The sequence below is a fragment of the Castor canadensis genome, chromosome 2, assembly GCF_047511655.1.
Source record: "Castor canadensis chromosome 2, mCasCan1.hap1v2, whole genome shotgun sequence".
Classification (NCBI taxonomy): domain Eukaryota; kingdom Metazoa; phylum Chordata; class Mammalia; order Rodentia; family Castoridae; genus Castor; species Castor canadensis.
The window spans coordinates 17,657,949-17,683,692 of record NC_133387.1 but is presented as its reverse complement, the minus strand read 5'-3'; the positions used below and the strand labels follow the sequence as shown (position 1 = coordinate 17,683,692).

At 38.0% G+C, this 25,744-nt stretch overlaps 1 protein-coding gene across 8 annotated transcripts in view; it reads right to left on the bottom strand.

The window, feature by feature from the left end:
- The window catches only part of Dgki (diacylglycerol kinase iota), a 444,865-nt gene that overhangs the window by 110,496 nt on the left and 308,625 nt on the right, over positions 1-25,744 (bottom strand). For all 8 annotated transcript variants that reach the window (XM_074062275.1, XM_074062281.1, XM_074062290.1 and 5 more), the window contains one exon: positions 17,020-17,120. In XM_074062275.1, the coding sequence (XP_073918376.1) occupies positions 17,020-17,120 (101 nt within the window). The remainder of the gene's footprint in view (positions 1-17,019; positions 17,121-25,744) is intronic.

The following is a 25,744-nucleotide window of genomic DNA, read 5'->3' as shown; positions in this document are numbered from 1 at the left end:
ACATATTGAAATCACCATAAGAAGGGGACTAAGGTAGAAAAGAGAAAAATAGTGATGAACCAATTTGGGTTATAATACCTATATACGTGGAAATGTCACAAGAAAACTCCCTGTATAGCTTTCCTAAACAAAGACAAATGTCATTTTTGTTTTCTTTTACAAAATCTGAGAACAGGAGAGCAGAACAGCTCTTGTCTGGGATTTGGTAACAGGGGAGGGGGGAGGATGTGGGGAAAGGGTGTAGGAGGGTGAATTTAGTACAAATACTGTGTACACATGTATGTAAATGGAAAAATGAGACCTGTTGAAAAGATTCCAGGAATGGGGGAAAGGAGTAAAGGAGAATGATGGAGGGGGTGAAATCAAGTATAATATATTTGATATATTGTAAGAACTTTTGTACATGCCATAATGTGCCTCAGTACAACAAACACAGGTGCTGAGTGAGTGACAAGCAAAGACTATGCTTCCAGAACTGAAGTACCCCACTCAGATCCCCGTTGGGGCCCTATTCCCACAGATGCTGGACATCTACACATAGCTCGCAGTTGAGTCCCTCTCCAGAAATGAAGCTACCTCTCAAGTCTGTGCTCTCACTGGGGAAGCATAACTTGTATCCAGGAACACATTCCCCATTAGGATAAATCTAAATAAATGGCCATCTCAGATCTAAAGTCCCTGTTTGACTCCTCTGCCACAGCAACTAAATCAAGGCTAAACTTACCCCTCTGCCCAGTCCTACAGTCCTTTTTCTGCACAGCTGTAGTTTCCTCAAGGAAAATCCCTAATTGCCTCCTGCACACAAAACTCACTCCAGAAACCAATTCCCAGGGAACCAACCTACAACAAGAAATATGACCCCAATTATTGTATTTATTTATTTATTTATTTTTATTCATATGTGCATACAATGTTTGGGTCATTACTCCCCCGTCCGGTCACCCCCTCCCTTATCCCCCAATACCCTCCCTCTCCTTCCCACCCCCTTGCTACCCGGCAGAACCTATTTTGCCCTTATCTCTAATTTTGTTGTGGAGAGAGTATAAGCAATAATAGGAAGGACAAAGGGTTTTTGCTAGTTGAGATAAGGATAGCTATACAGGGAGATGACTCACATTGATTTCCTACGCATGTGTGTTACCTTCTAGGTTAATTCTTCTTGATCTAATCTTTTCTCTAGTTCCTGGTCCCCTTCTCCTATTGGCCTCAGTTGCTTTAATTTTAATGGGTATACGCTTTAGTTTCTCTGCGTTGAGGGCAACAAATGCTATCTAGGTGTCTTACCTATCCTCATACCTCCCTTGTGTGCTCTCGCTTTATCATGTGATCAAAGTCCAATCCCCTTGTTGTGTTTGCCCTTGATCTAATGTCCACATATGAGGGAGAACATACGATTTTTGGTCTTTTGGGCCAGGCTAACCTCACTCAGAATGATGTTCTCCAATTCCATCCATTTACCGGCAAATGATAACATTTCATTCTTCTTCATGGTTGCATAAAATTCCATTTGTGTATAAATACCACATTTTCTTAATCCATTTGTCAGTGGTGGGGTATCTTGGCTGTTTCCATAACTTGTCTATTGTGAATAGTGCTGCAATAAACATGGGTGTGCAGGTGCCTCTGGAGTAACCTGTGTCACAGTCTTTTGGGTCTATCCCCAAGAGTAGTATTGCTGGATCAAATGGTAGATCAATGTCTAGCTTTTTAAGTAGCCTCCAAATTTTTTTCCAGAGTGGTTGTACTAGTCTACATTCCCACCAACAGTGTAAGAGGGCTCTTTTTTCCCTGCATCCTCGCCAACACCTGTTGTTAGTGGTGTTGCTAATGATGGCTATTCTAACAGGGGTGAGGTGGAATCTTAGTGTGGTTTTAATTTGCATTTCCTTTATTGCTAGAGATGGTGAGCATTTTTTCATGTGTTTTTTGGACATTTGATTTCTTCTTTTGAGAAAGTTCTGTTTAGTTCCCTTGCCCATTTCTTTATTGGTTCATTAATTCTGGGAGAATTTAGTTTTTTAAGTTCCCTATATATTCTGGTTATCAGCCCTTTGATGTGTAGCTGGCAAATAATTCTCCCACTCTGTGGGTGTTCTCTTCAGTTTAGAGACCATTTCTTTTGTTGAGCAGAAGCTTTGTAGTTTTATGAAGTCCCATTTACCTATGGTATCTCTTAGTTGTTATGCTGCTGGGGTTCCACTGAGAAAGTTCTTACCTATACCTACTAACTCCAGAGTATTTCCTACTCTTTCCTGTATCAACTTTAGCATTTGGGGTCTGATAATAAGATCTTTGATCCATACATGGATCTAGTTTCAGTTTTTTGCAGACTGCTAACCAGTTTTCCCAGCAGTTTTTGTTGAAGAGGCTGTCTTTTCTCCATCATATATTTTTAGCACCTTTGTCAAAGACAAGTTGGTTATAGTTGTATGGCTTCATATCTGGGTCCTCTATTCTGTTCCACTGGTCTTCATGTCTGTTTTTGTGCCAGTACCATGCTGTTTTTATTGTTATTGCTTTGTAATATAGTTTGAAGTTGGGTATCATGATACCTCCAGCATTGTTCTCTTCACTGAGTATTGCCTTGGCTATTCGTGGCCACTTGTGTTTCCATAAAAATTTAACGGTAGATTTTTCAATGTCTTTAATGAATGCCATTGGAATTTTGATGGGAATTGCATTAAACATGTAGATTACTTATGGGAGTACAGACATTTTTACTATGTTGATTCTCCCAATCCATGAGCATGGGAGATCTCTCCACTTTCTATAGTCTTCCTCAATCTCTTTCTTCAGAAGTGTATAGTTTTCCTTGTAGAGGTCTTTCACATCTTTTGTTAGGTTTACACCTAGGTATTTGATTTTTTTGAGGCTATTGTAAATGGAATTGTTTTCATATATTCCTTCTCAGTTTGTTCATTATTAGTGTATAGAAATGCTAATGATTTTTCTGTGCTGATTTTATATCCTGCTACCTTGCTGTAGCTATTGATGATGTCTAGAAGCTTCTGAGTAGAGTTTTTTGGGTCTTTAAGGTATAGGATCATGTCATCTGCAAATAGGGATATTTTGACAGGTTCTTTACCTATTTGTATTCCTTTTATTCCTTCTTCTTGCCTAATTGCTCTGGCTAGAAATTCCAGTACTATGTTGAATAGGAGTGGAGATAGTGGGCATCCTTGTCTGGTTCCTGATTTTAGAGGGAATGGTTTCAGCTTTTCTCTGTTAAGTATAATGCTGGCTGATGAAGAAGAATGAAATGTTATCATTCACCAGTAAATGGATGGAATTGGAGGACATCATTCTGAGTGAGGTTAGCCTGGCCCAAAAGACCAAAAATCGTATGTTCTCCCTCATATGCGGACATTAGATCAAGGGCAAACACAACAAGGGGACTGGACTTTGAGCACATGATAAAAGTGAGAGCACACAAGGGAGAAGTAAGGATAGGTAAGACACCTAAAAAATTAGCTAGCATTTGTTGCTCTTAACACAGAGAAACTAAAGCATATACCTTAAAAGCAACTGAGGCCAATAGGAAAAGGGGACCAGGAATTAGAGAAAAGGTTAGATCAAAAAGAATTAGCCTAGAAGGTAACACACACGCACAGGAAATTAATGTGAGTCAACTCCCTGTTTGGCTATCCTTATCTCAACCAGCAAAAACCCTTGTTCCTTCCTATTATTGCTTATACTCTCTCTACAACAAAATTAGAGATAAGGGCAAAATAGTTTCTGCTGGGTATTGAGGGGGTCGGGGGAGAGGGAGGGAGTGGAGTGGGTGGTAAGGGAGGGCTTGAGGGCAGGGGGGAGAAATGACCCAAGCATTGTATGAACATATGAATAATAAAACAACAACAAAAAAAGTATAATGCTGGCTATAGGTTTGTCATATATAGCTTTTATAATGTTGAGGTACTTTCCTTCTATTCCTAGTTTTCTTAGAGCTTTTATCATGAAATGGTGTTGGATCTTATCAAAGGCTTTTTCTGCATCTATTGAGATGATCAAGTGGTTTTTGTCTTTGCTTCTGTTAATGTGGTTTATTAAGTTTATTGATTTTCATATGTTGAACCACCCCTGCATTCCTGGGATGAAGTCTTGGTCATGGTGAATTATCTTTTTGATGTGTTGAATTCGGTTTGCCATTATTTTGTTGAGGATTTTTGCATCAATGTTCATTAAGGAGATTGGCCTATAGTTCTCCTTTTTGGAGGTGTCTTTGCCTGGTTTTGGGATAAGTGTAATAGTGGCTTCATAAAATGTGTTTGGCAGTTTTCCTTCCCTTTCTATTTCGTGGAACAGTTTAAGGAGGGTTGGTATCAGTCTTCTTTAAAGGTCTGATAGAATTCAGCAGAGAATCCATAAGGTCCTGGTCTTTTCTTTTGGGGAGACTCGATTGCTGTTTCAATTTCATTTTGTGTTATAGATCTATTCAGGTGATTAATATCCTCTTGGTTCAGTTTTGGATGATCCTAGGTATCTAGAAATCTGTTCATTTCTTTAAGATTTTTGAATTTATTTGAATATAGGTTCTCAAAGTAGTCTCTTATGATTTCCTGGACTTCCATGGTGTTTGTTGTTATCGCTCCTTTTGCATTCCTGATTCTATTAATTTGGTTTTTTTTTTCTCTCCTCATTTTAGTCACGTTTGCCATGGGTCAGTCGATTTGTTTATTTTTTCAAAGAACCAACTTTTTTGTTTCATTGATTCTTTCTATGGTTTTTTGGTATCTATTTTGTTGATTTCAACTCTTATTTTTTATTATTTCTCTCCTCATTTGTTTTGGAATTTGCTTGTTCTTGTTTTTCTAGGAGTTTGAGATGTATCATTAGGTAATTGATTTGGCATCTTTCAGTCTTTTTAATATATGCACTCATGGCTATAAACTTTCCTCTCAGGACTGACTTTGCTATGTCCCATAGGTTCTGGTAGGTTGTGTTTTCATTTTCATTGACTTCCAAGAACTTTTTAATTTCATCGATGATCCATTGTTCGTTAAGTAGTGTGTTATTTAGTTTCCAGCTGTTTGCATGCTTTTTGTCTTTACTTTTGTTGTTAAGTTCTATTATTACTGCATTGTGATCAGATAGTATGCACGGTATAATTTCTATTTTCTTATATTTGCTGAGGCTTGCTTTGTGCCCTAGGATATGATCTATTTTGGAGAAGGTTCCATGGGCTGCTGAGAAGAATATATATTGTGTAAAAGTTGGATGAAATGTTCTGGAGACATTAAGTCGGTCCATTTGATCTATGGTATATTTTAGATCTAGGATTTCTTGGTTAATTTTTTGTTTGGATGACCTATCTATTGATGATAATAGGGTGTTAAAGTCTCCAACAACCACTGTGTTGGAGTTAATATATGCTTTTAGGTCTTTCAGGGTATGTTTGATGAAATTGGGTGCATTGACTTTGGGTGCATATAGGTTGATAATTGTTGTTTCCTTTTGGTCTATTTCCCCTTTTTCCTTCTTTATCTCATTTGATCAATGTAGGTTTGAAGTCCACTTTGTCAGAGATAAGTATTGCTACTTCTGCCTGTTTTTGGGGGCCATTGGCTTGGTAAATCTTCTTCCAGCTTTTCATCCTAAGCCTATGCTTATTTCTGTGGGTGAGATGGGTCTCCTGTAAGCAACAAATTGTTGGATCTTCCTTTTTAGCCCATTTCGCCAAACAGTGCCCTTTGATGGGGGAATTAAGTCCATTAACATTAAGTGTTAGTACTGATAGGTATGTGGTGATTCCTGTCATTTAGTTGTCTTAGTTGTTTGAAGGTTTGATTGTGTGTACCTAAGTTGAGGTTACTCTCTACTTTCTTGCTTTATCTTTTCCTGTAGTTTGGTGCTGCTTGTCCTTTCATGGTTATGTTGGATTTCACTTTCTGCGTGCAGAATGCCTTGAAGAATCTTTTGTAGTGGTGGCTTTGTGGTCACATATTGTTTTAGTTTCTGCTTATCATGGAAGACTTTTATTGCTCCATCTATTTGGAATGATAGTTTTGCTGGGTAGAGTATCCTAGGGTTGAAGTTATTTTCATTCGGTGCCCAGAAGATCTCACCCCACACTCTTCTTGCTTTTAATGTTTCTGTTGAGAAGTCGGTCTTTTGATGGAGTTGGTGAGTTCTTGCATTTTTTTTTTCCACAGGTCTTGAGTTGTTTAACTAACAGTTCTTCAGTTTTTCCTTTAATTACCATTTCATCTTTGAGTTCTGAGATTCTGTCTTGTTTTTGTTCTATTCTGCTGGATTGGCCTTCCATTTTGTTTTGCAATTCTGTTTCATTCTTTTTTCTGAGGTTTTCCATATCCTGAGTTGTTTCCTCTTTAATGTTGTCTATTTTAGTCCTGAGTTCGTTTATCTCTTTATTAATCGTGTTCTCTGTTTCACTTTGGTGTTTATACAGTGCTTCTATGGTTTCTTTTATTTCTTCTTGTCCTTTACAAATTCTCTATTTTTGTTGTCTTGGAATTTCTTGAGTGTCTCTTGTACATTTTGGTTGACCATATCCAGTATTATCTCTATAAAATTCTCATAGAGTACCTGTAGTATTTTTTCTTTTAGATTGTTCTTGTGGGCTTCATGGGGTTCTTTGGCATAGTTTATCTTCATTTTGTTGGAGTCTGGATCTGAGTATCTGTTTTCTTCATTTCCCTCTGTTTCCTGTACTAATTTTTTGCTGTGGGGAAACTGGTTTCCCTGTTTTTTCTGTCTTCCCATCATTGCCCTCGGTGTTGTTATTATCCCTGTACTGTGTGCAATTAAGTATTTTCTAGATTGTAATAACAACAATGGTAATATTTAGAATGGAAGGGTGAGAGGAGGTGGAAAGCAAAGAAGTTAAAGAAAAAGGGAAAAACAAATAAACAAGTAGAAAAAAACAAAACAAACACAAAAAAGTTTCAAAGATATAAACAGGGAGAGAGAGTGTACTAATCAACAGTAAGCTGAACAGGCATTAGAGAGACAGAGATAGGATTGAAAATAAAAAATCAAAACTAAAAAATAAAAAAAAAGAAAAAGAAAAGAAAAAAATAAAAAATAAATGAAAAAAGAAAAAAAATATATAAAAATCTCCAAGTTCAAATGTAATAAAGTTTCAGACTTAATAATATTGGTGTTCGCTCCTCAGCCTCCAATCCTGGAGATGGTGTCTCAGAAGTAGTTCTGTCATTGTCTCATCAAAGGGGAACCAAAACTAGTAAAAACAAAACAGCACAAAACAAAACAAAAAAACTCCCACAAAGTGTCCCAAGTTCAAATGCAATACAGTTTCAGTAAGTTTTTCAGCTTGCAGGTGTAGGTCAGTTGTTGTCTCATCAAAGGTAGGGAGAGAGGACAAAAAAGAGTCTGGAGACAGCTCTGTGAATGGCTATCTGAGGCTGCGGCTCACCTACCCACTGCTGTCAGCCTGCTGTTGCTGGAGGCTTTATTTATGCAGATCTCAGGGGTGAGCTTAGCACTCACCTGGTCCCGCAGGCTTTGTTTACTCAGAGTTCTCCTGTGCGTGATGCCACTGCTACAAGCTTTCCCCTTTCCAAGCACACTGGGGGAGGTGACACTGCACCCGCTTTCTCAGGTCTGCGTGTTTATTTACAGCTCACATGGGAAGCTGGCCTTCTCCTCTCCTATGGAGTTTTCCTCCCACTGCCACTTCTACAAGCTTTCCCACTCCTGATTGCTGGGTGTGTGCCACCACTCCTGCCTTCTCCGGCTGGCTTGTTTATTTGCAGTTCTGTAAGGGATTCCCCTCCCCCTCTCTTCGGTGCTCACAGCGCCCCGCCCTCTTTGCTACGTGTCTTTTTTGTTGTTATTGTTTATTACTCAGTTTCTCTTTTTTTCCCTGGGTGGGGGTCGGTCTGTCCAGGGGGCTATGCTGATCTGGCCCAGGGTTGTTTGTGGGAGTACCATGTCCTGCTTAGCTCACCTTGTGGTCTGCGTCTTCCCAAGCCATCTGGACACTGCAGTGTGGTGGCGGGGTGGAAGCCCTCCTGGTTTCTCTGTTCAATGTGAAGTGGGGATGCTATGTGCAGGCTGGTGGTGTGGAGGAGGCAAAGTTTTGCCTCTTCTTGGTGGTTTTTCCTGTAAGGTGTGTCTCCAGCGTCTCTCCAAGATTTTTCTTTAGGAAGCATGCTTTCTGCTTCCTCCCTCTAGCCGCCATGTTGGAATTCCTCACCCCAATTCTTTTAAATAGCACATTTCTATAAGAGCACAACTATATGTTTACAGAGAAGTAGGATCTTCACTAGGACGTGTAGTGCATTAGGAGAGATATAATTTTTTATTAAAATCCTGCCACGGCAATGTAACCCACATGAGACAATGCTTCAAGGGTCCCAGTGAAAATATGGCAGTATATACAGCAGCTCTCTGCAAACCATGAAGTATTAAGGAAATATTAAATATTACTTATTATTAAATATGGTGGCCATGATTCTATAGTGGCTGCCACTGCACCACTCGTGCATTAACATAAGAATGAAAAATCAACAATTTGATATAAAGGTCTTAGAAGAAGGTTTTCAAAGAGAAACCTAACTACCAGCTGAGCTTACATCACAGAATTATCAACCTGGTAAGACAACTGAAATGGATGAGGTTGGTATTAAGCAGTAAGAATTGGCCATGGTTTTGTGTGCATGTTAGATAAGATAAACTAACAAAAAGGAAAAACACTGGTGTGGGTACAGTACTGGCCACTGACTGCTCTCATTTCCAAGGGCTACATTCATTCCAACAATGAAGGATCAAATATCATTATCAACACTTTCACCCCACTGTCTTGTCTGAAACCTAATATTATTAGTTTCTCTATCAGCACAGTTCTGGAAGAACATCTTATTTCCATATAGACAAACTGCGGCTTTGGATCATACACAGAACTAGATAACAAAGGAATGTTAATTAATAATAAGAACATCCTTCAGCCCAACATTCCTTTGGCATTAGAGACTTTTGAAATTAGAGCAGTGATAACTTCTCTTCCCTCCTTCACCTAGCAGGTGCACTAATTACTTTACTAATAATATAGAAATCAGAATAGAACTTCTCCTTAATATGCAATCTTCCCCATTTATCTCTCTTCTCTAGAGGACCTGCCTTCCCCACACCACCCACTGCACACCAGATCCATCTCATTCCCTATGCAAAGGCACCACCCCAGCAGCTGGCCCTCTTCTCCTAAATCATGCTCTCCCTCTCTAGTGGGTTGGTCCCATCAGCATACACACCTGCTGCACTATCATAGAGAATACTAGAGAAGAATCCTTCTTTAATTTTACATTCTTTCCCAGAACCCATCTCATTTTTCTCCTCGCTTTTACAATTAAACACCTCAAAAGTGCAATCTGGACTGAATTACCTCCTTTGCTTCCATTTACACATGAATGTCACCTACTTGACTTCACCCTTTTCAATCCTCAACCTCCTGTGAGGTTACTAATAATGGGGTCTCCCTGCTTTCCCTGAAATGTTTGGCAGTTTTGCTATTCTTGTTATGGGATACTTTTCTTCTTCTAACTTCCAAAGAGCAAGCTTCCTTGCTGCCTTTCTAGCTCAGTGGATGCTTCTTCAAGGTCCCATTTCCCTACTAAGGAGCTGACAGCAGTCTCAAGGCAGTCCTCAGTCACTGTGTGCTCCTAGCACAGCTACATCTCATCCTACTAGTAAATATTTATCCATTATCAAAGCATATCTCTAACTCCACTGCCTGAACTCCCTTACTCCTCTCACTTCTTGCCTGTAATCTCATATTAGCCTTGTGTCTGTTGCCCTATTTTTTCTCTTATAATCTGACAGTCATCAGCCAGTTTTATTCAGAATAAATCCAGGCATATTCCAAATAGTTCTGCCACCTTATGTCCAAGCCCTCTCCATGTGTTGGCCAATTCCTACAAGCTCAAAATCATTCCTCACCCCTCTCCACCCAACTAAACAGGTTCCAACCACATGGACTTCCTTGCTGTTCATGAAGCATACCAAGAATGCCTGTACCCAAGGGCTTTAGCACTACCTAGTCTAGGAAGATACAGGTGCATGCTATCTTTGCTTAAATGTCACCTCCTCAGAAAGTCTCTCCTTGATCACCTTACAAAAAACAGGAGACTCCTCTCTCACTCTCCTGCTTTAATTTCCTTAATAGCACTTTCAACACATTATAGGGTTTATTTGTTTGCCTGGCTCTCCCTCTGGAATATAAACTCTACAAGGGTGAGCACTTTTCAGTATCCATATCACTTGAAATAGTACTAGAAATATGGTAAGTAGTCAATAGTGGTAGGTTAAATTTGTGAATGGGTGATTCATTTGGAGTTGAAGGGAGGTCCTAAACCAGAAAATCTAACAAACCAGGGTATAGTAAATATAATGTTAAGTCAGTTTAAATGTAAACAGTCACTTGGAATGTATTGTGAATGACTGACATATAAAATTTTACTTATGCTATTCAATACATTTTATATAAAAAATAAAAAGCACTACTTGGAGGAAACAGAAAACATAAGAATTAAATAAGCATTCAGAATGCCAGTCTCTACTACAGTTTCCTCAAGTTTTTCTGGGCCTCATTTACTTTATATGTGAAATGGGGAGAGCAATAGTACCTATCATACAAGGACAATGGAAGTATTAAATTACATGATATGTGTAGAAATGTAAAGATATTTTATAGCTCACAGCCATAATACAATATGTGTTAACTATAGTTATTTATATTATTTTGTTTTTTGTAGAATGATAAATATAAGATAGAGACAAAAGATGGGTAAACTAGTAACAGAAACTAACTAGAAAACTCTGGTGAAATGCCCATCATGAAAGTAGGAATAGACATAAGTACACTTGGGAAAGGGCAGACAGAGGTCATTTAACTCCTCAGACAGTTTTCAGATCAGAGTACCACTCTCCCTCAGATGGAGGCCAAATCTCTACTTCACAGCCCTGTTGACAAGTTGTCAAATGAGAGGAAAAAGTCAATTTTAGATAAAGCAACTAATAGAAAAAAATCAGGGTCTTTATCAAACTCTTGAAACAAAAATGCACTTACATGAATTTTTAAGGTTTATACTCAGTACGAGTGGTAGTGAAGCTCTGAATACTTTACTAAGAGGAAAAAATTAAATCCTATGTAATTTCTACAATGCTAGATATTTATTCTATTGTAACACGCTCTAAAGAAAAACAGCTTAACCACTGCATTTGGTAGATAAAGAAATCAAAGCCTGAAGAGGACAAACACATTGCTAAGGCCACATGGCTTGTAGTTAGACTTAATTGTCTTGTTCTTACACACACATACTTTATCTCTTCCTTTCATTCTTTAAATGACATTTGTTAGAAAAATAGGTGCATGTTGTTTGCAGAGCCTTAACCCAGTCCTTATGACTTGAGAAAAGAAAAAGCACCAGCAAATCAGTGACTAATCCTGTATTGTTTGTTTTCCAATAACTGGTTTATGAAGTAAGAACTCAATATATATGTTGTGAATAAAATGTTGTGCTGTAGATGTGGAACACATCTTCTAAGCCTAGCACCTAACATAGTATCTAGCATATAGCTGATGCAAATTTCCAGTTGTTAAAAGTATGAATGCATGATGATTAAACTGTTCTACCAATTTGGCGTATTTGTTATACTTAATTGAAGCCAAATACAGAAACTGGAAACAATGAAAATTCCAATGATCCATCTTCTGCTCTTTTTATTGTAGGTTAGATTTAGTGGCTCCCAAAGAATAGAATAGGGAAGGCAAAAAATAGTAACTTTACAGTGATGGCAAATATTACCTTAAATAATTGTTGTGGTTTGGACATGAAGTGTCCCCCCAAAAAAGCTCATGTGTTGAAGGCTTGGTCCCCAGCTGGTGGCACTATAGATAAGTAAATGGATCATGAGGTCTCTAACTTCACTGATGAATTGATCCTTTGATGAATTCACAACTTAAAGTAGCATCAGTTGATGGGGCCTGAATGAAGGAGATGGAGACTGGATGAAGCCACTGGGGCTATGCATTTGATAGGTATATCTTGTCTCCGACCCTTCCTCTCTGTCTGCTTCTCTTCCACCATGAGGTGAGCAGCTCTGCTCCATCATGCCATCTTTGCCCTGATGCTCTGCCTCACCACAGGCCTAAGAATAATGGAGCTGGTGTACTATGGACTAAAACTTCTGAGCCAAACTAAATCCTTCCTTAAGTTGTCTTCTCAAGTATTCTGTCACCTTGATGAAAAGCTAATGAACACACCAAGTGATCAAGAGAGAAGTCAAGTAGTTATTAGGACTCAGGTGAATCCTAATGAGTTCACAGCTCCAATAATTATGAGTAAACAAAAAACAAAGTCAGATTAGAGGATATTCTACCAGACACCTGGCCAATCTCCTTACAACTATCAAGATCATGTGTTACAGACCAGAGGAGACTGGGGAAACATGCCAACTCACTACAATGTGGTGTCCTACATTGGATCTTGTAATAAAAATCAAAGAGTTTAGTTAATAGTAATGTAGAAATGTAATTTTCCTTGACAAATGTACCATGGCAATATTAAGTCATAATTCCCTACGGTATCTTCAAAACTTTTTTATAAATTGTAAATGATTCTAAAATAAAAGGTTTATTTTTAAAAATTCAGTGACAGATATCAAATGATATCTGTGTTAGGAGAAAGCATTCAGACTAAAAGAAAGGAACTGGCAAATATTTGACTGGATCACCAAATATGGCCATACTGTTTGCATGATTCACAGGGTTAAGTACCCTGTCACAGCAGATCTCTATACTGGTGGACATAATGAAAGCAAACTGAATGACTGTAATCATATTTTCTTCCCATAATCTTTCTATGATGCAGTTGGCCCTCCATCTAAGAGTCTCCAGCCTGTGAATTCAAATTTCAAAATATTTTGAAGTCCTAGTAGTTGAAGAATGTCCGCAGAGAAAAACCATCGAACTCCCCAGACAGGTTTACATGTGAACATGTGCAGACATTTTTTTCTTGTCACTATTCCCTTAATGTTCAGTAGAATAATTATTTACGTAACATTTGCCTTGAATCCTGGTATCATAAGGAATCTAGAGATGATGTAAAGTATACAAGAGGATATGCACAGTTTATATGCAAATATTCTATCATTTACTTAGGGGACTTAAGCATCTATAAATTTTGATATCCACAAGGGGTTCTAGAAGCAATCTGCTACAGGACAACTGTATTTATTAATGTTTTCAATTCTATTTTTGAAGGTGATAAAGTGAGTTTGAGGGTGATGGAGTATATAGATTGACAGAGATCAGCCCCTACTCTGAACCTGGCCTTATGGACCTGCACATTGATGAACAATGTGACAGATGACAGTAGAGCTCTCTGACAACTGCCACCACGATAATCATACCTTCTACTTTTGTACAGCATGGTAATGTGTCAGACTTAGCACGGGGACTTTCATATCCAAGATTACACATAACCCCCAGCACTCCATGAGGTTGCAATTACATTCCCATTTCAGAGAGAGCTGATTTGATCATCACAGAAATTAAATTACTTTGCCAAGGTTGCAGCTGAGATTCAAATACAAACATCTATGACTTTTTCTACTAAATCATTTATCAAGAAAATTCTGTTAGAGCAAATGCTGAAATGTTCTACCTATCTAGCATACAATCCTAATATCACTAGTCTCTAGCAAAACACCAAGAAAGTATACATTCTGTATTTTTCTATGCATCAAGATAATATCCATTATACTGAGATAATGAACATAAAAACATTGCTGGATATATAAGACAAAGATTAGTTCCCTCCTATCCCTATAGAGCATATCTGTTTTCAGTTGGGTCCAAACTGATTTTAGACCCTAGAGTCTTGTGAATTATCACAGCAACTCAGAAGTGCAGAGTTAACTAGTAAAGTTTAACTGATTTGTATGAAAGAGAGATCAATTTTGGCTAGTATCAAGTTATCTTAAATGTCAAAATATATGTTATGTTAATGAATCTCTTTTGTAACTAGAAATATAATAGATTTTCACAAAGTGATTATCCTTTGCCTAGGTTATATGGTTAAATGCTTTTTAATAATCCACTCATGTACTTTATCCATTTGATGGTAGTGGTTTACGGCCATCATTATTATAGATTTGGTTTACTATTTGTTTTTAATATGGACACTTTCCCTTTATATGCTACTTCTTCCATTGAATACATTTTCCCCTCTTGCAAATCATATCCATTAACTTGAGGGTTGATAAATCACAACCAGACAGGGAGACCCTAAGTATTTTAAGTAATTCTGAAATTTACCAACAACAGCTAAAGGAGAGTCTGTCAAACACTCACCCTCTCCAATGCTATCATTCTAGGGGGAATGTCCTCAGATGAAATGGGGTGTATGGGAAGTATTTGAAATAGTGTAGTCATATTTATGTTGAAATAAGCAAAGCAATTAAGGGAGCTGCCATCCTGAATTATCAGGGAGACCTACATTATGCACAAAAGCAGGGCTTTGTTAGACAACAAACATCCAAGCTTACAATCTAATATAAACAATGATTCAGACAGATGAGCAAAAATCAATTAAGTAGTGGTGGCAAACAACCACATGTTGCCTGAATAAATCATTTGGTTGTGTCATCAGAAAGGAAACTATATTTTTTAAATCCAATAACACACCACTGCTCTACTTCTGACTTGGTTGACAATAAGTGAATGGTCTCAGGGGACTCACTTCCTTTATTCTTTTGGGCTGCAGGTCAGAGTACATTCCTTGGGACCCTTTTATCTAGATGTGTTCTAGGAACTTTATTTAGTTACTGCTTCTGAAATAACATATCTATTTTGGCATGCATATCACATATGGACTTAAACTGGATTATGTATTTATATTCAATTTGAGCTCTGTCAGACTTCCCATAAATTTGTAGTCAATTATAAGCTGGAGCCAGGCAAAAGAAAAAGAGTCAGAGTAAATTCATAACCTCAAAGGCCAAACCTTCCTGAGCAACCACAGATGAAAAGCATCATCACCATATATTAAAAGTAGGATGATTGAGTTGGCAACTTTTACTTCCAATTAATATATTGTTTTCTTCAAACTCAGATTTTTAGAATACCTCCTTTTTGCCTTCTCTAAGAGTTTATTTATTCTTTTGGGTTCCAAAGACACTGCTGAATTTATTTAACCTACATTTATGCCAAATTATTTCTCCCAATTTAAGACATTTCCCCGCAAGGAAGTTTTATCACATAAGATATGATGAGTGAGTGAAACACTTTCTGGGAAATGTCATCTTCCTGTAAAAACTCAAATCACAGTTACCTCCAGCAATGGTGGACAGAGAGTGCAACAGAAAAGATAAAACAGATAATTGAAAGTCATAGATAAGCCTCAAATCTCATGTCAGCCAAAAACTTCAAATGTACTCCCCCTCTCAGCTGACTTCCTTCAGAGTTGATGGTTAAGCTGCAAAATATTACCTGAGATCCATTACCTTATTTGCTGGGAAGTTTGAAACAAAAAAGAACATAAAATAATGTTCTTAGTAATTAGTAGCTTCTAAAAGTCAATTTAATATACATTGTAGTTGCACCTCATTACCAATACATATGTTCATCATTCAATGTGCAAAATTAGATTTTGTGCTAATCTGTCACTTCTAATCTCATCTATGTTAGAAAATGTAATATGTTGCCAACAGGAGGAAGAAATGCAGCGATTCCAGTTACTTCTCCTTCAGCCCACACTTTCCTAGCAAAGTAAATGGGAGTGAAGGATAGAGGCGAAGGCTGAGAAGAAACTAAAAGACAGTGATGTTTAAGGAAAACACCCTAAAGCCAAAGCAGCTGAGAGAAATAAGAAAGCAAAGATTTTGCATAGAATTCCCTATCAGGTCCAGTGATTGGGCCACCAGGGGAAAGAATCCTTGCTCACTGCCAACTGCAGATCTTAGAAACCCTGCACTCACCCCACAACTATCCTGGGATTTCAGGATTTCCATACACTAAGGCTATTTCCAGATCAGTCTCAGAAATCAGAACACAAAAGTCACTATCCCAGGAAGGCCTTCCTAACTCTATTCCTGCCAATTTCAATTAGTTGCCTTTTGTATACTTCTATTGGGTTCATAGAAGCCCAAAAGTGTTCAGGTTAATAAATCTTTTTCAATATAAAACTTTTCTTTCTATTGGCATCCTTGTCTGTTCTTTTTGGGCACTGGCCTTCCTTCTTTACTCTGATCTTATTGTGCCCAACTATTGGCCCCCACAACTAAAAGGAAACTACAATGTTAAGATCTAAAACATACATGGTTGTAATTTCTTCTGCTCTGTTTTATCCAATAACCTCATATATCATGATGTGTAAATGAGTCTGAAACCATGACTAGAACATCTACAATGTATATTAAATACTGATTGATATGGTAAACTATTAGCCATGTATTCAAAGAGGTATACAGAAAATATAAACATTGAGAAATAGTTCACATGTTCACTCAGTTTGCAATTTCAGAAACAGTGGCCTCTCACCATCAACCAATCACCTTAACATTATAACGTTCTGTGTCCTGTGAGCCTTGCTTTGGCACCAACCAATGCACAGTAGCTCAGTGACAGACATGCCTACGGGAATAAATTTTCTGCAGCTACACAGCATGAGGGAAGTATGAGGCAGTGTGGACTCCAGAAAGAGATTGTTGGTTCAAAAGTTCCTGGGTGTTACTCTATCATATGATCTCACCGACTTCCTGATTTTCTTTTTTCAGGCAAAGTGGAGACTTGAATAAGGCAAGAGCTCCTGACTTGGCACCCACAGAGAATGAGTGGATTCTGCTTCCCTTCTCCACTTCCATTTTCTTCAGTCCATATATTATCACTTGTAGTTCACATGTTATAATGTTCCCCCTTCGCTTCTCGAAGCAAATTTGCAAACACAAGGACCAATGAATCTACCCATTAAACCAAGGAAGATCAAGAAGCCAAGGACAGGCTGATCACATGAAATCTGTTAGGCACTTGCAACTTACAAGCTTCCCGGAGTTTTTCTTTGTCATAGTGGAATCCTTCATAGTCTTGTAAACTGATTTTGTTCACCCGGATCCTCAGGCGATCTGGGACAGACTGGGGACTGCAAAATAAGAACCAAGTGGTCAGATGAGAAAGTAGAACTGGACTCATGCACCTGGAAGGACTAAAGGCAATAGCATCTCTTCTGGCTTAGGAAAAAAAGTTAATATTCAAACCAGAGTTATAGGTTGTTTACTGCAACACAGCAATTATCTGGAGAATACTTCTCTAGAAAGCTAACATTTCTGGAATTTAGATAAGAAAATGGAAATAAGCAGAAAAGATTTTTGGAGACAACTTTAATATAATATTTGTTATTAATTTATTAAAATTTTATGAGATAATGTTTTTGTTACATAGTAAGTCAAATACAGCTGATTTGAAATGGTGAGAGGTGGACTGGAGTTCTAAAGAACTATAGTAAATATGCCTGCAATAATCAAATGTGGTAAATGGTGACCTGACCCTCAGAAGAGACAGAAATATTATTTACAAGTGCAGACAAAGAGCCCAGAAAGCACAGGAATCAGACTGAAGTGCTCTATCCTTTTAAGTAGTTTAAAAGCAACTCTCAATCAAAGCATGCTTCTGAGCACCCCAAAATGAAAAAAAAAATGCAGTGTATTTTTATTGGAAAGAGAGTGAAGTACATAACTCATATTAAAGGAATTCAATCCAACCTGGATCAAGACACATCTTAAAAAATAAAAGGGAAAGTACCAAACTTACTGGAGTATCTAGTTAACATTCAGAATATCTGTAACTATAGTCCTTGGATTTTTTAGATTACATTTTCAAAGTAGTTTAATCCTGGTCATGAGTTGAATGAAATAACTTCATTTTCATGGTCTCCACTATGAACTAATATATTTCTCCAATACATTAACAGGACACAATCTTCACTTGTCCTTTAGCACTATCTATACTTAAACTTCATTGGTTGAGAGAATTTACTCAGATACAGGATTAATGCTCATGCTTTTTCATATTAAATTATAATAAGTCACTATTAACTAAACTAGTATACATTATTCTTCATTTCCTTTCAGTAAAGAAAGGAAAAGAAGAAAGGAAAGGAAGGAAAAAGAAAGAATGGAAGGAATGGAATGAGGGAGTGAAAGAATGAATAGAAGGAAGAAATAATTATTTGAGAGAGAGAGAGAGAGAGAAAGAAACATATCCACATACCCATTTAATTTCATTGCAATCTGGAAGAGGGAGTGGAAAAATAATCTCATTCTCTTATCTGAATTCTCATTTCAGAGCAAAGCATAGTAATTCCCTCTGTATAGATTTCACCTAAAAATAACATTCATATTGAGCTGTAGACACACATCTTTACAATGTTCTCTCCCTCTCCCCACTACTCCGTTTCTCTCTCTCTCTCTCTCTCTCTCTCTCTCTCTCTCTCTCTCTCTCTCTCTCTCTCTCCTCTCTCTCTCTCTCTCTCTTTGTCTCTCCCTTCCTACTCTCTCCATCTTTCACTCACTCTCTCAGTGCAAAAAAAATCTAAAAGGTAATAGTAGACCGGAAAACCAATACAAATGTCTGAGGTTTCCTGAATTAAAACCAAGCCAAAGTGAAACTTACAGAGATGGCTGTTCCTGGGAGAAGTTGAGAAGACAGATTCAATGTCTATACTGGCCCATCATTCAAAGTATGCAAAGTGTGTCTGCTGGGTGTCTATTTTTAAAAAACTTGTCATTGTGCTGCCCATAGAAGAGGCACAGAGGAATAAAATTGATGTGTATACAAGTGGTGATGACAGGATGAGAGATTTAGTTTGATTGAATAATATTTGTAAATTAGTAGAACAGACCTTAAGTATCAGGCATACGTACAACATCATTTTACAGATAGGCAAGTTGAAATTCACACAAAAAAAATGTGATTTTTAAGGTCACATAGCTTTGAAGCTCTTAGTGGCAGAGCAAAGAGCAGAGCCTTGGTCTCCTCACTTACCATTTTCGTGTTCTTGCTGGCTATACAATGTTCCTTTGAGGAACTGAGACTCTTGAGCCAGTGGATAGATACCCAAGAATGCCAGGGATATAACAAACAAGCCATAAAGTCTAAATTAGCAGGGTTGGATGATTGTTATGTGGTCCTTACACTCTTTTCTTTATTAATAAACAACAGACAAGAGGCTGGTTAAGTAAACTACGGTAGATCCTGATAAAAGAACATGAGGCAGATATAATAAATAAATGTGCAGATCTGTATTGATTTAGAGGGAAGTCTATTGAATAGTGGAAAAAGAATCATGGAAAATTAAAGATGGCATACAATCCTACATGTAATTTGTGGGATTTAAGAGTTTGTATATGTTAGAGAAATGTCTGGAGACATGTCCAACAAACTAAACCAAGTAGTTAAACCAATGTGATGAGAGTTGGGGTAAATTTGCATTGAGTATCATAATTTTAGAGAAATAATATAGTTATTTTTAAAGTATGCCAATCTTTAAATAAGTAGTAGCTCTGGACAAGAGTAAAAGTAAGGATTCTGGCAAAGACTGCTAAGTATTAGATGTGAGTAGACAGGAAAGATTCTAAGTGATTAAGAGAGTAACCACAAAAGGTTGAGACAAAATGCTTAATCCCAAATTAAGGGAGTTTGATCTTTTAATTTCCAAATTCACCCAAGTGAACTACAAATACTGTAATTAGCAAATATTGCACATAAGAGAACAATAAAATGTGATGGGAGAAAAGAGACTGCAGGGTTGAGTAAGTTCTACAGAATCATTCTTTGAAAATAATAGTAGATATAGTTGCCTAGAGCTCTAGTCTTTTCCAGTGGGCTGGAAGTAATGAGAGTAAGGCTAGAGACACCATTACAGCAGCAGTTTCCAGCTGGAAATAAGATTCAGAGAAAGACTACTGACCAGCCCCTGGTCCCCACCTCCAAGAGCTTCCCTGCATTTTCTCTTAACTGGTATGTGCCACCGTTCTCAAGCTCTATCAGTGTCTGCTCTCTGCCCACACACCTCTTCCTTCCAGGTTCTTATTTTTGCCTTCTGATTCCAACCTACACAATGCTATCTCCTGAACCATTGGCGTTCTACAAATCTTTCTGACTTCTAGGGGGCACACCAGGAATAAACATTTAAATTTTTTAGATTCAAATTAATTCACATGATTTCACTTCTCTAGAATAATCAGCTAAGCAAAAGAGAAGAAAGTAGAGACTCCCAGTAGCCACTAGATTCTCATTCATCTACCTATGTCCTCTTGCTTTAGCTCCCGTCTCTTCTCAACAACCTACAACACATCCAGCTTCCACAGCATGAGCGGTTTTCTTAAACCAAGCTTTCTGACTAACCTGCATGATGTTTTGCTTTCTATCAAATGTTACTCCCAGTGAAGCCCACACCTAGATCATGGGATCTATGCTGGAAATCCCTTTTGAATTGCTCTCAGCCCTGCTATAGATAGTTGGTATAAGAGGCAAAACAACAAAGCAGTAAGAGCTCAGGCTCCAATTCAGATTGAACTTGAAATAAATTTCTTCCAATTACTGGTTAATAAGGAAATTGTGCTTTAGTTTCCTCCTAAATAAAACACAGATAACAACAGTATTCACCTCATAGGTATGGTATGAGAATTAAATGAAGCAATATGTGTGATGTGCTTTGAAAAGGTGCCTGTCATGTTGTAAGTGCCAACTGATATTAGCTATTATCACTATAACAATTATTCTGAAAACTTCTCTCTTAGATGAGGTTCTGCCTAACACTAGTATCTGTTGCTGCCAGATATTGGAAAAAGTGTAGAGTTCATATAGCAACCACCCAAGACATTTCTACAGGGGTCTGCAGGGAATTTGTCTAGCTTGGATCTTCTCCCACCTTGTATTTTACAAGCCAACTAATAACATGAAAACAGATAACTAGAACATGGAGAAAAAGTGTACAGAAATTAAATGAAAGCCAAGGAATTCCATTTTGTCTCCTTATGTCAAAATATGTTAGTGTCCCATTAATGGCTGACTAAAGGTGGACGATGACAAAGCAGTTCCTTGGAGTCTGGGGAATAGCACTGCCATTAGTTTTGTAAAATTACATTTTCCCAAGGAAGTTAGTAGAGCATAGAAAAGACTAACTACCTAGGTAAAATGTATCTGCCTCCATTCTAATGTCTACCAAACTTGCTCCCATACTGACTTCCTGAGATCCCTCAAGTTTCTTAGAAGGGAAGGAGCAATCTGTGAACTCCCTTTCATACTGGGCTGACAACCTTCTTGCAAATTTTCTTTGCAACACTGTAACTGAGTGTTAAATAGTGTGAAGTTTATGGCTCCGAACTTAACTCCCAAACATCCCCCATGACTACTTTCTCAAGAGCCATAGTAAGACTGCCTCTTGTGAGGTTACCATCCTGGGCTTCCAACAACCTCCAACCACAGCTTCGCTTATCCATGTGGGGCACACTTGTTACCCTGAGGTTAGAAGAAAGAGGTAGTGCCATCCCATCTTGTCATCTCCCTGAACATTCTGCTCACTGCTCTCTGCTGCTGCCAATCACTCCTTTTTTAAATTGTCCCTACATAGAATTTCAATCCATTAGAGTCAAGTTCCACCCTTATGCTCTCAAAGCCCCTCCCCCTTTGGATCAATTTCTTTAGCACCCAGTTCAGTTTCTCTCAGCCTAAACTCCTCCAATCCGATCTCCTGCCCAGGCCTGATCTCTCTGTGGATAAAGCTGACAATCTCAGTGCTTTGGTTCCCAGGGTCACATTGAGATCACTGACACCACTATTCCTTCTTACATCAGAAATGTGAATCCTCTGTGAGCAGAACCCTTTCATATTAAGACAATATATCACAGTGAGTAAAGTAAGATGCACAATCAGAAAAAATCTTAATTCCAATCTGAACTCGGTCACTAATTTATGTTTTATCTTAAGAACTCTAAAGTTACTTTCTTCAAGTCATTTTCGGATCTGAAAACGGGACTGATGATAGGAATATATAGTGAGCACTAAGATGTACATAAGGCAGTGATCACATCCTGGTAAATAGTAAGCCTTCAAAAATAATATATTACTGCTCCTGCTGTTATTATTGAACCTTGAGGCTTCTTCAATCTGTACAAATCTTTATTTTTAGAGGTGCTGGGACCGAACTCAGGGTCTCATGCATATTAGGGAATTGCCCTATGACTGAACCACATCTCCAGCCCTTTTAAATTTGGTCCTAGATGATAACATCATAGCTGAAGCCAGAGTTTCATCTCTGAATATCAGATAGCAAATCCTAATATGTTGAGAGTCTGCTGACACAGGTTGGGAGAAAAAATTTGGAGGCATATAGCCATTTAGTCTGTTGGATAAGAATGCAACCAGAGACTGAAGGTTTGCAAGATATTTTACTTAAAGATACTAAGGATGCAAACTCTAATTCATGTTGCAGGGAAGACCTTTAAAGTTACATAATTATTTTACATTTTGTACATTGCAAATATCTTGTTTTCATTAACATTTCTTTGATAGTTCATTGTAAGATGTGCTCCTTATAACACTTACTATGTGGATGCATTGATTTTTATGGAGAACCAGATTTTAGTTAGGCATTTGTTACATATACAGAAAGAATTAGTTTTCCTTTGTGAAGAAGAAAAGCATCACAACTCTTTCTGTCTTCCTTCTTTCAGGCCTGATGTAATAACAATAAAATATTGACTGAAGTTCTTTCAAACAATGCAAATGTGCGACTCTGCCTGATGATAATCTAGATACAATAACGTATGTTTCTAACTAACTTTACTAGAGTTCACTTGTATAGGCCCTTATGCTACGAATGAACTGCGATTAAAATATTAATTGCTAGTGTGAATTCCCAACATGAGCGTCTCTCCCTTCCTCCTCCTTGCAACCCCAGCATCCAGAACAGCACCTCACCCATGTGTTTACAGTAAATGTTTAGGAGCGGGTGAGTAAATGTTTGTTAAGGAGCGGGTGAGGACATGTTTGGGAGCGGGTGAGTACATGTTTGGGAGCGGGTGAGGACATGTTTGGGAGCGGGTGAGTGAATGTTTGGGAGCGGGGGAGGACATGTTTGGGAGCGGGTGAGTGAATGTTTGGGAGCGGGTGAGTACATGTTTGGGAGCGGGTGAGTGAATGTTTGGGAGCGGGGGAGGACATGTTTGGGAGCGGGTGAGTGAATGTTTGGGAGCGGGTGAGTGAATGTTTGGGAGCGGGTGAGTACATGTTTGGGAGCGGGTCCCCCTGAGACTGCATATGGTTCTGAGGGTTCAACACAGTTTGGCATCAGCGTTTCTCGAAGCTTTGCTTTCTTCTCATGGCTTTTCTTTTTGTGAACCCTACACATACTTCTGACTTGCCTGTCCATTTTGTCCTTTGATCTCTGGATAAGAGGAAAATCCATACTGGATTATGTTCTCACTCTCTTGTATTTTATTTCTAATGGGATCCACATAAATAAAAGGTGAGACAAAAGAACATACAGATGGTAGACCTCCTTACCAAAAAAGTAAACAATTCATTTCAGGACTATACATCCTTCAATCAAATGACAGTGAGCCAGAAACATCTATCACCACATCCTTACAACAGCTAGAAGCTGGGCCTTATTCTAACATAGTTATAATCAATGGCTTCCTTTACCAATTTCCTTGAAATTGCTGAAATTTTCCTTGGGACACTGTTGAACTGCCATTCAAAATAACCTATATAAGAACACATCCAAGAAGGCCTCTATAAAATAAAACCAAATTGAATCAAGGTTTCTGAACAGAGATTTAAAATGAATTTCTTGATACCTGCCAGTCATATTCTGCCTAGAGTAGACAATAATGCTCGGGAATCTAAAATAAATTGTACAAAAGTTTTTGAATCTCAACAAAAATAAACAATAATCATATTAGCAGAAGCCAATCCTGTGACCCCACTGCCCAACATGTTTTCCTGGAGAAATCTTTATAGGTTGTTAATGTTTTCTTGATATAAACTGAAGAAGTTCTTAATCTCTAAACTGCCATTAGGGAGATGATTAATATGCTCTCATGGCTTACAAATTATGTGAGGTAACTGTCCCTACAGGCTTTCCTATGGGATCATTGAAACATTATATCTATGGAAGGAATCTAAATCTCATCTAATTCAATATTTGCTGTCCCATGGGGTTTCTTATTTTCCTATGATTGCACCTTCAAATGGCTACTCAGTTTCCCCTTGATCCTCATCCAGCAGTAAGGTGCCCAGTGGAACTGGCCTAGTTTTCATTCAGACTGGCTTAAGCATTTGCAAATTTCTTCCAGAAGAGTCAAGTCTCCCTTTTCATTGTCTCTACTTATTGCCTTTTCTACTGCCATTTTGGTGTGTACTTGGTTTAAAATCACTGAGTTAATGAGCCACAGGGACTAATAGCAAAAAAGTGCAAATTTTAGGTACAAAAGCTAGACACATACCAAAGAAGTATTCACTGACTTCGCTACTAAAGGATTAAAAATAGACTATCATTACCAAATATCAAGGAATTCTTATGGCATTGTTTTAAAATAAAACTTTATGTTTCATAAAGATTTTAAAATATACATTGTGATTAACAATTTAATAATTCTATAGACATTTGCAATAAATTGCTATGGCTTGTGAAAGATATGACAAATGAATGTGCTGAAGAGTGAACAGCCATGTCTTGTTTGTTCAGTGTCATGTTCACAGCTGTAAAGTGGAAACAAAGGTGAGAACAATGGGGCTTCACTCCATGACTGTACAAAGCAGCTGGACAATTGGAGCAGTCTCATCATTTTTTAATTAAGGATGACAAACAGGCTAACCACCTGTTTCAGATCTCTCAACTACCTGTTTCTTTTTGTGACAGTGAATGTCATCCCAGTTATTGACTCAATTCGTCAATTCTGATACTTTCATGTGGAACCACTGTCATGTCATGCTAAAACTTCTGGTCACCAGAGTCAAGTTTATTTGTTAAACCACTGAACAACTGATTGTCACAGACCCTCAAAGCTTCCACTCCATAAGATTACAACATATCTTTACTTTCTCCTTTGCCTCAATTCTAGCATGTTCGGTTCACTTCTCAGTTCTCACCCTCATTCACCATTTGGCAGCATTCCACACTGTGTTAACTCTGCTGCCAGAGGATTTTTCTCCTTGGCTTTCAGTTCAAAACACTTGGTTTCCCAGCTAAGCTTCCAGTAGCTTCTTCTTTCTCTCCCTTGTGATTCATTCTTCACTAAGTATTTTTTAAATATCCGTGCTTCTTTGCTCCTTCTACTCTACCTTACACAGACCACAACACAACCATTTAACATCTAGACTAACTGGGCTCCTTGTCTCCAAAAATTTCATGATACTGCACAGTGTTTGAAATGTAAACGTGATACTGACAAGATGATTTGCTTCCTCCCACCCATTAAATCACAAGTTCTCTGAGGACAGGATGCCCAACTCTAGCTATCTTTACATCTCCAACAACATAGGCTCACTATGAGGTTTTCAACATGTGTTACGGAACTATGCTCTACAATGAGACGAGAAAATTTCTTTTTCTGACTGATTAAATTCCTCACCACACCTAATCATGTGTGACATGTGATGTGTATTGATGGCCAGAATAGAGACCACCCTGCAGAATTTGGTTTGAAGGAAAAAATCAACCCCCAGTACTAAAATCGATAACCAAGCAATGATCACAAA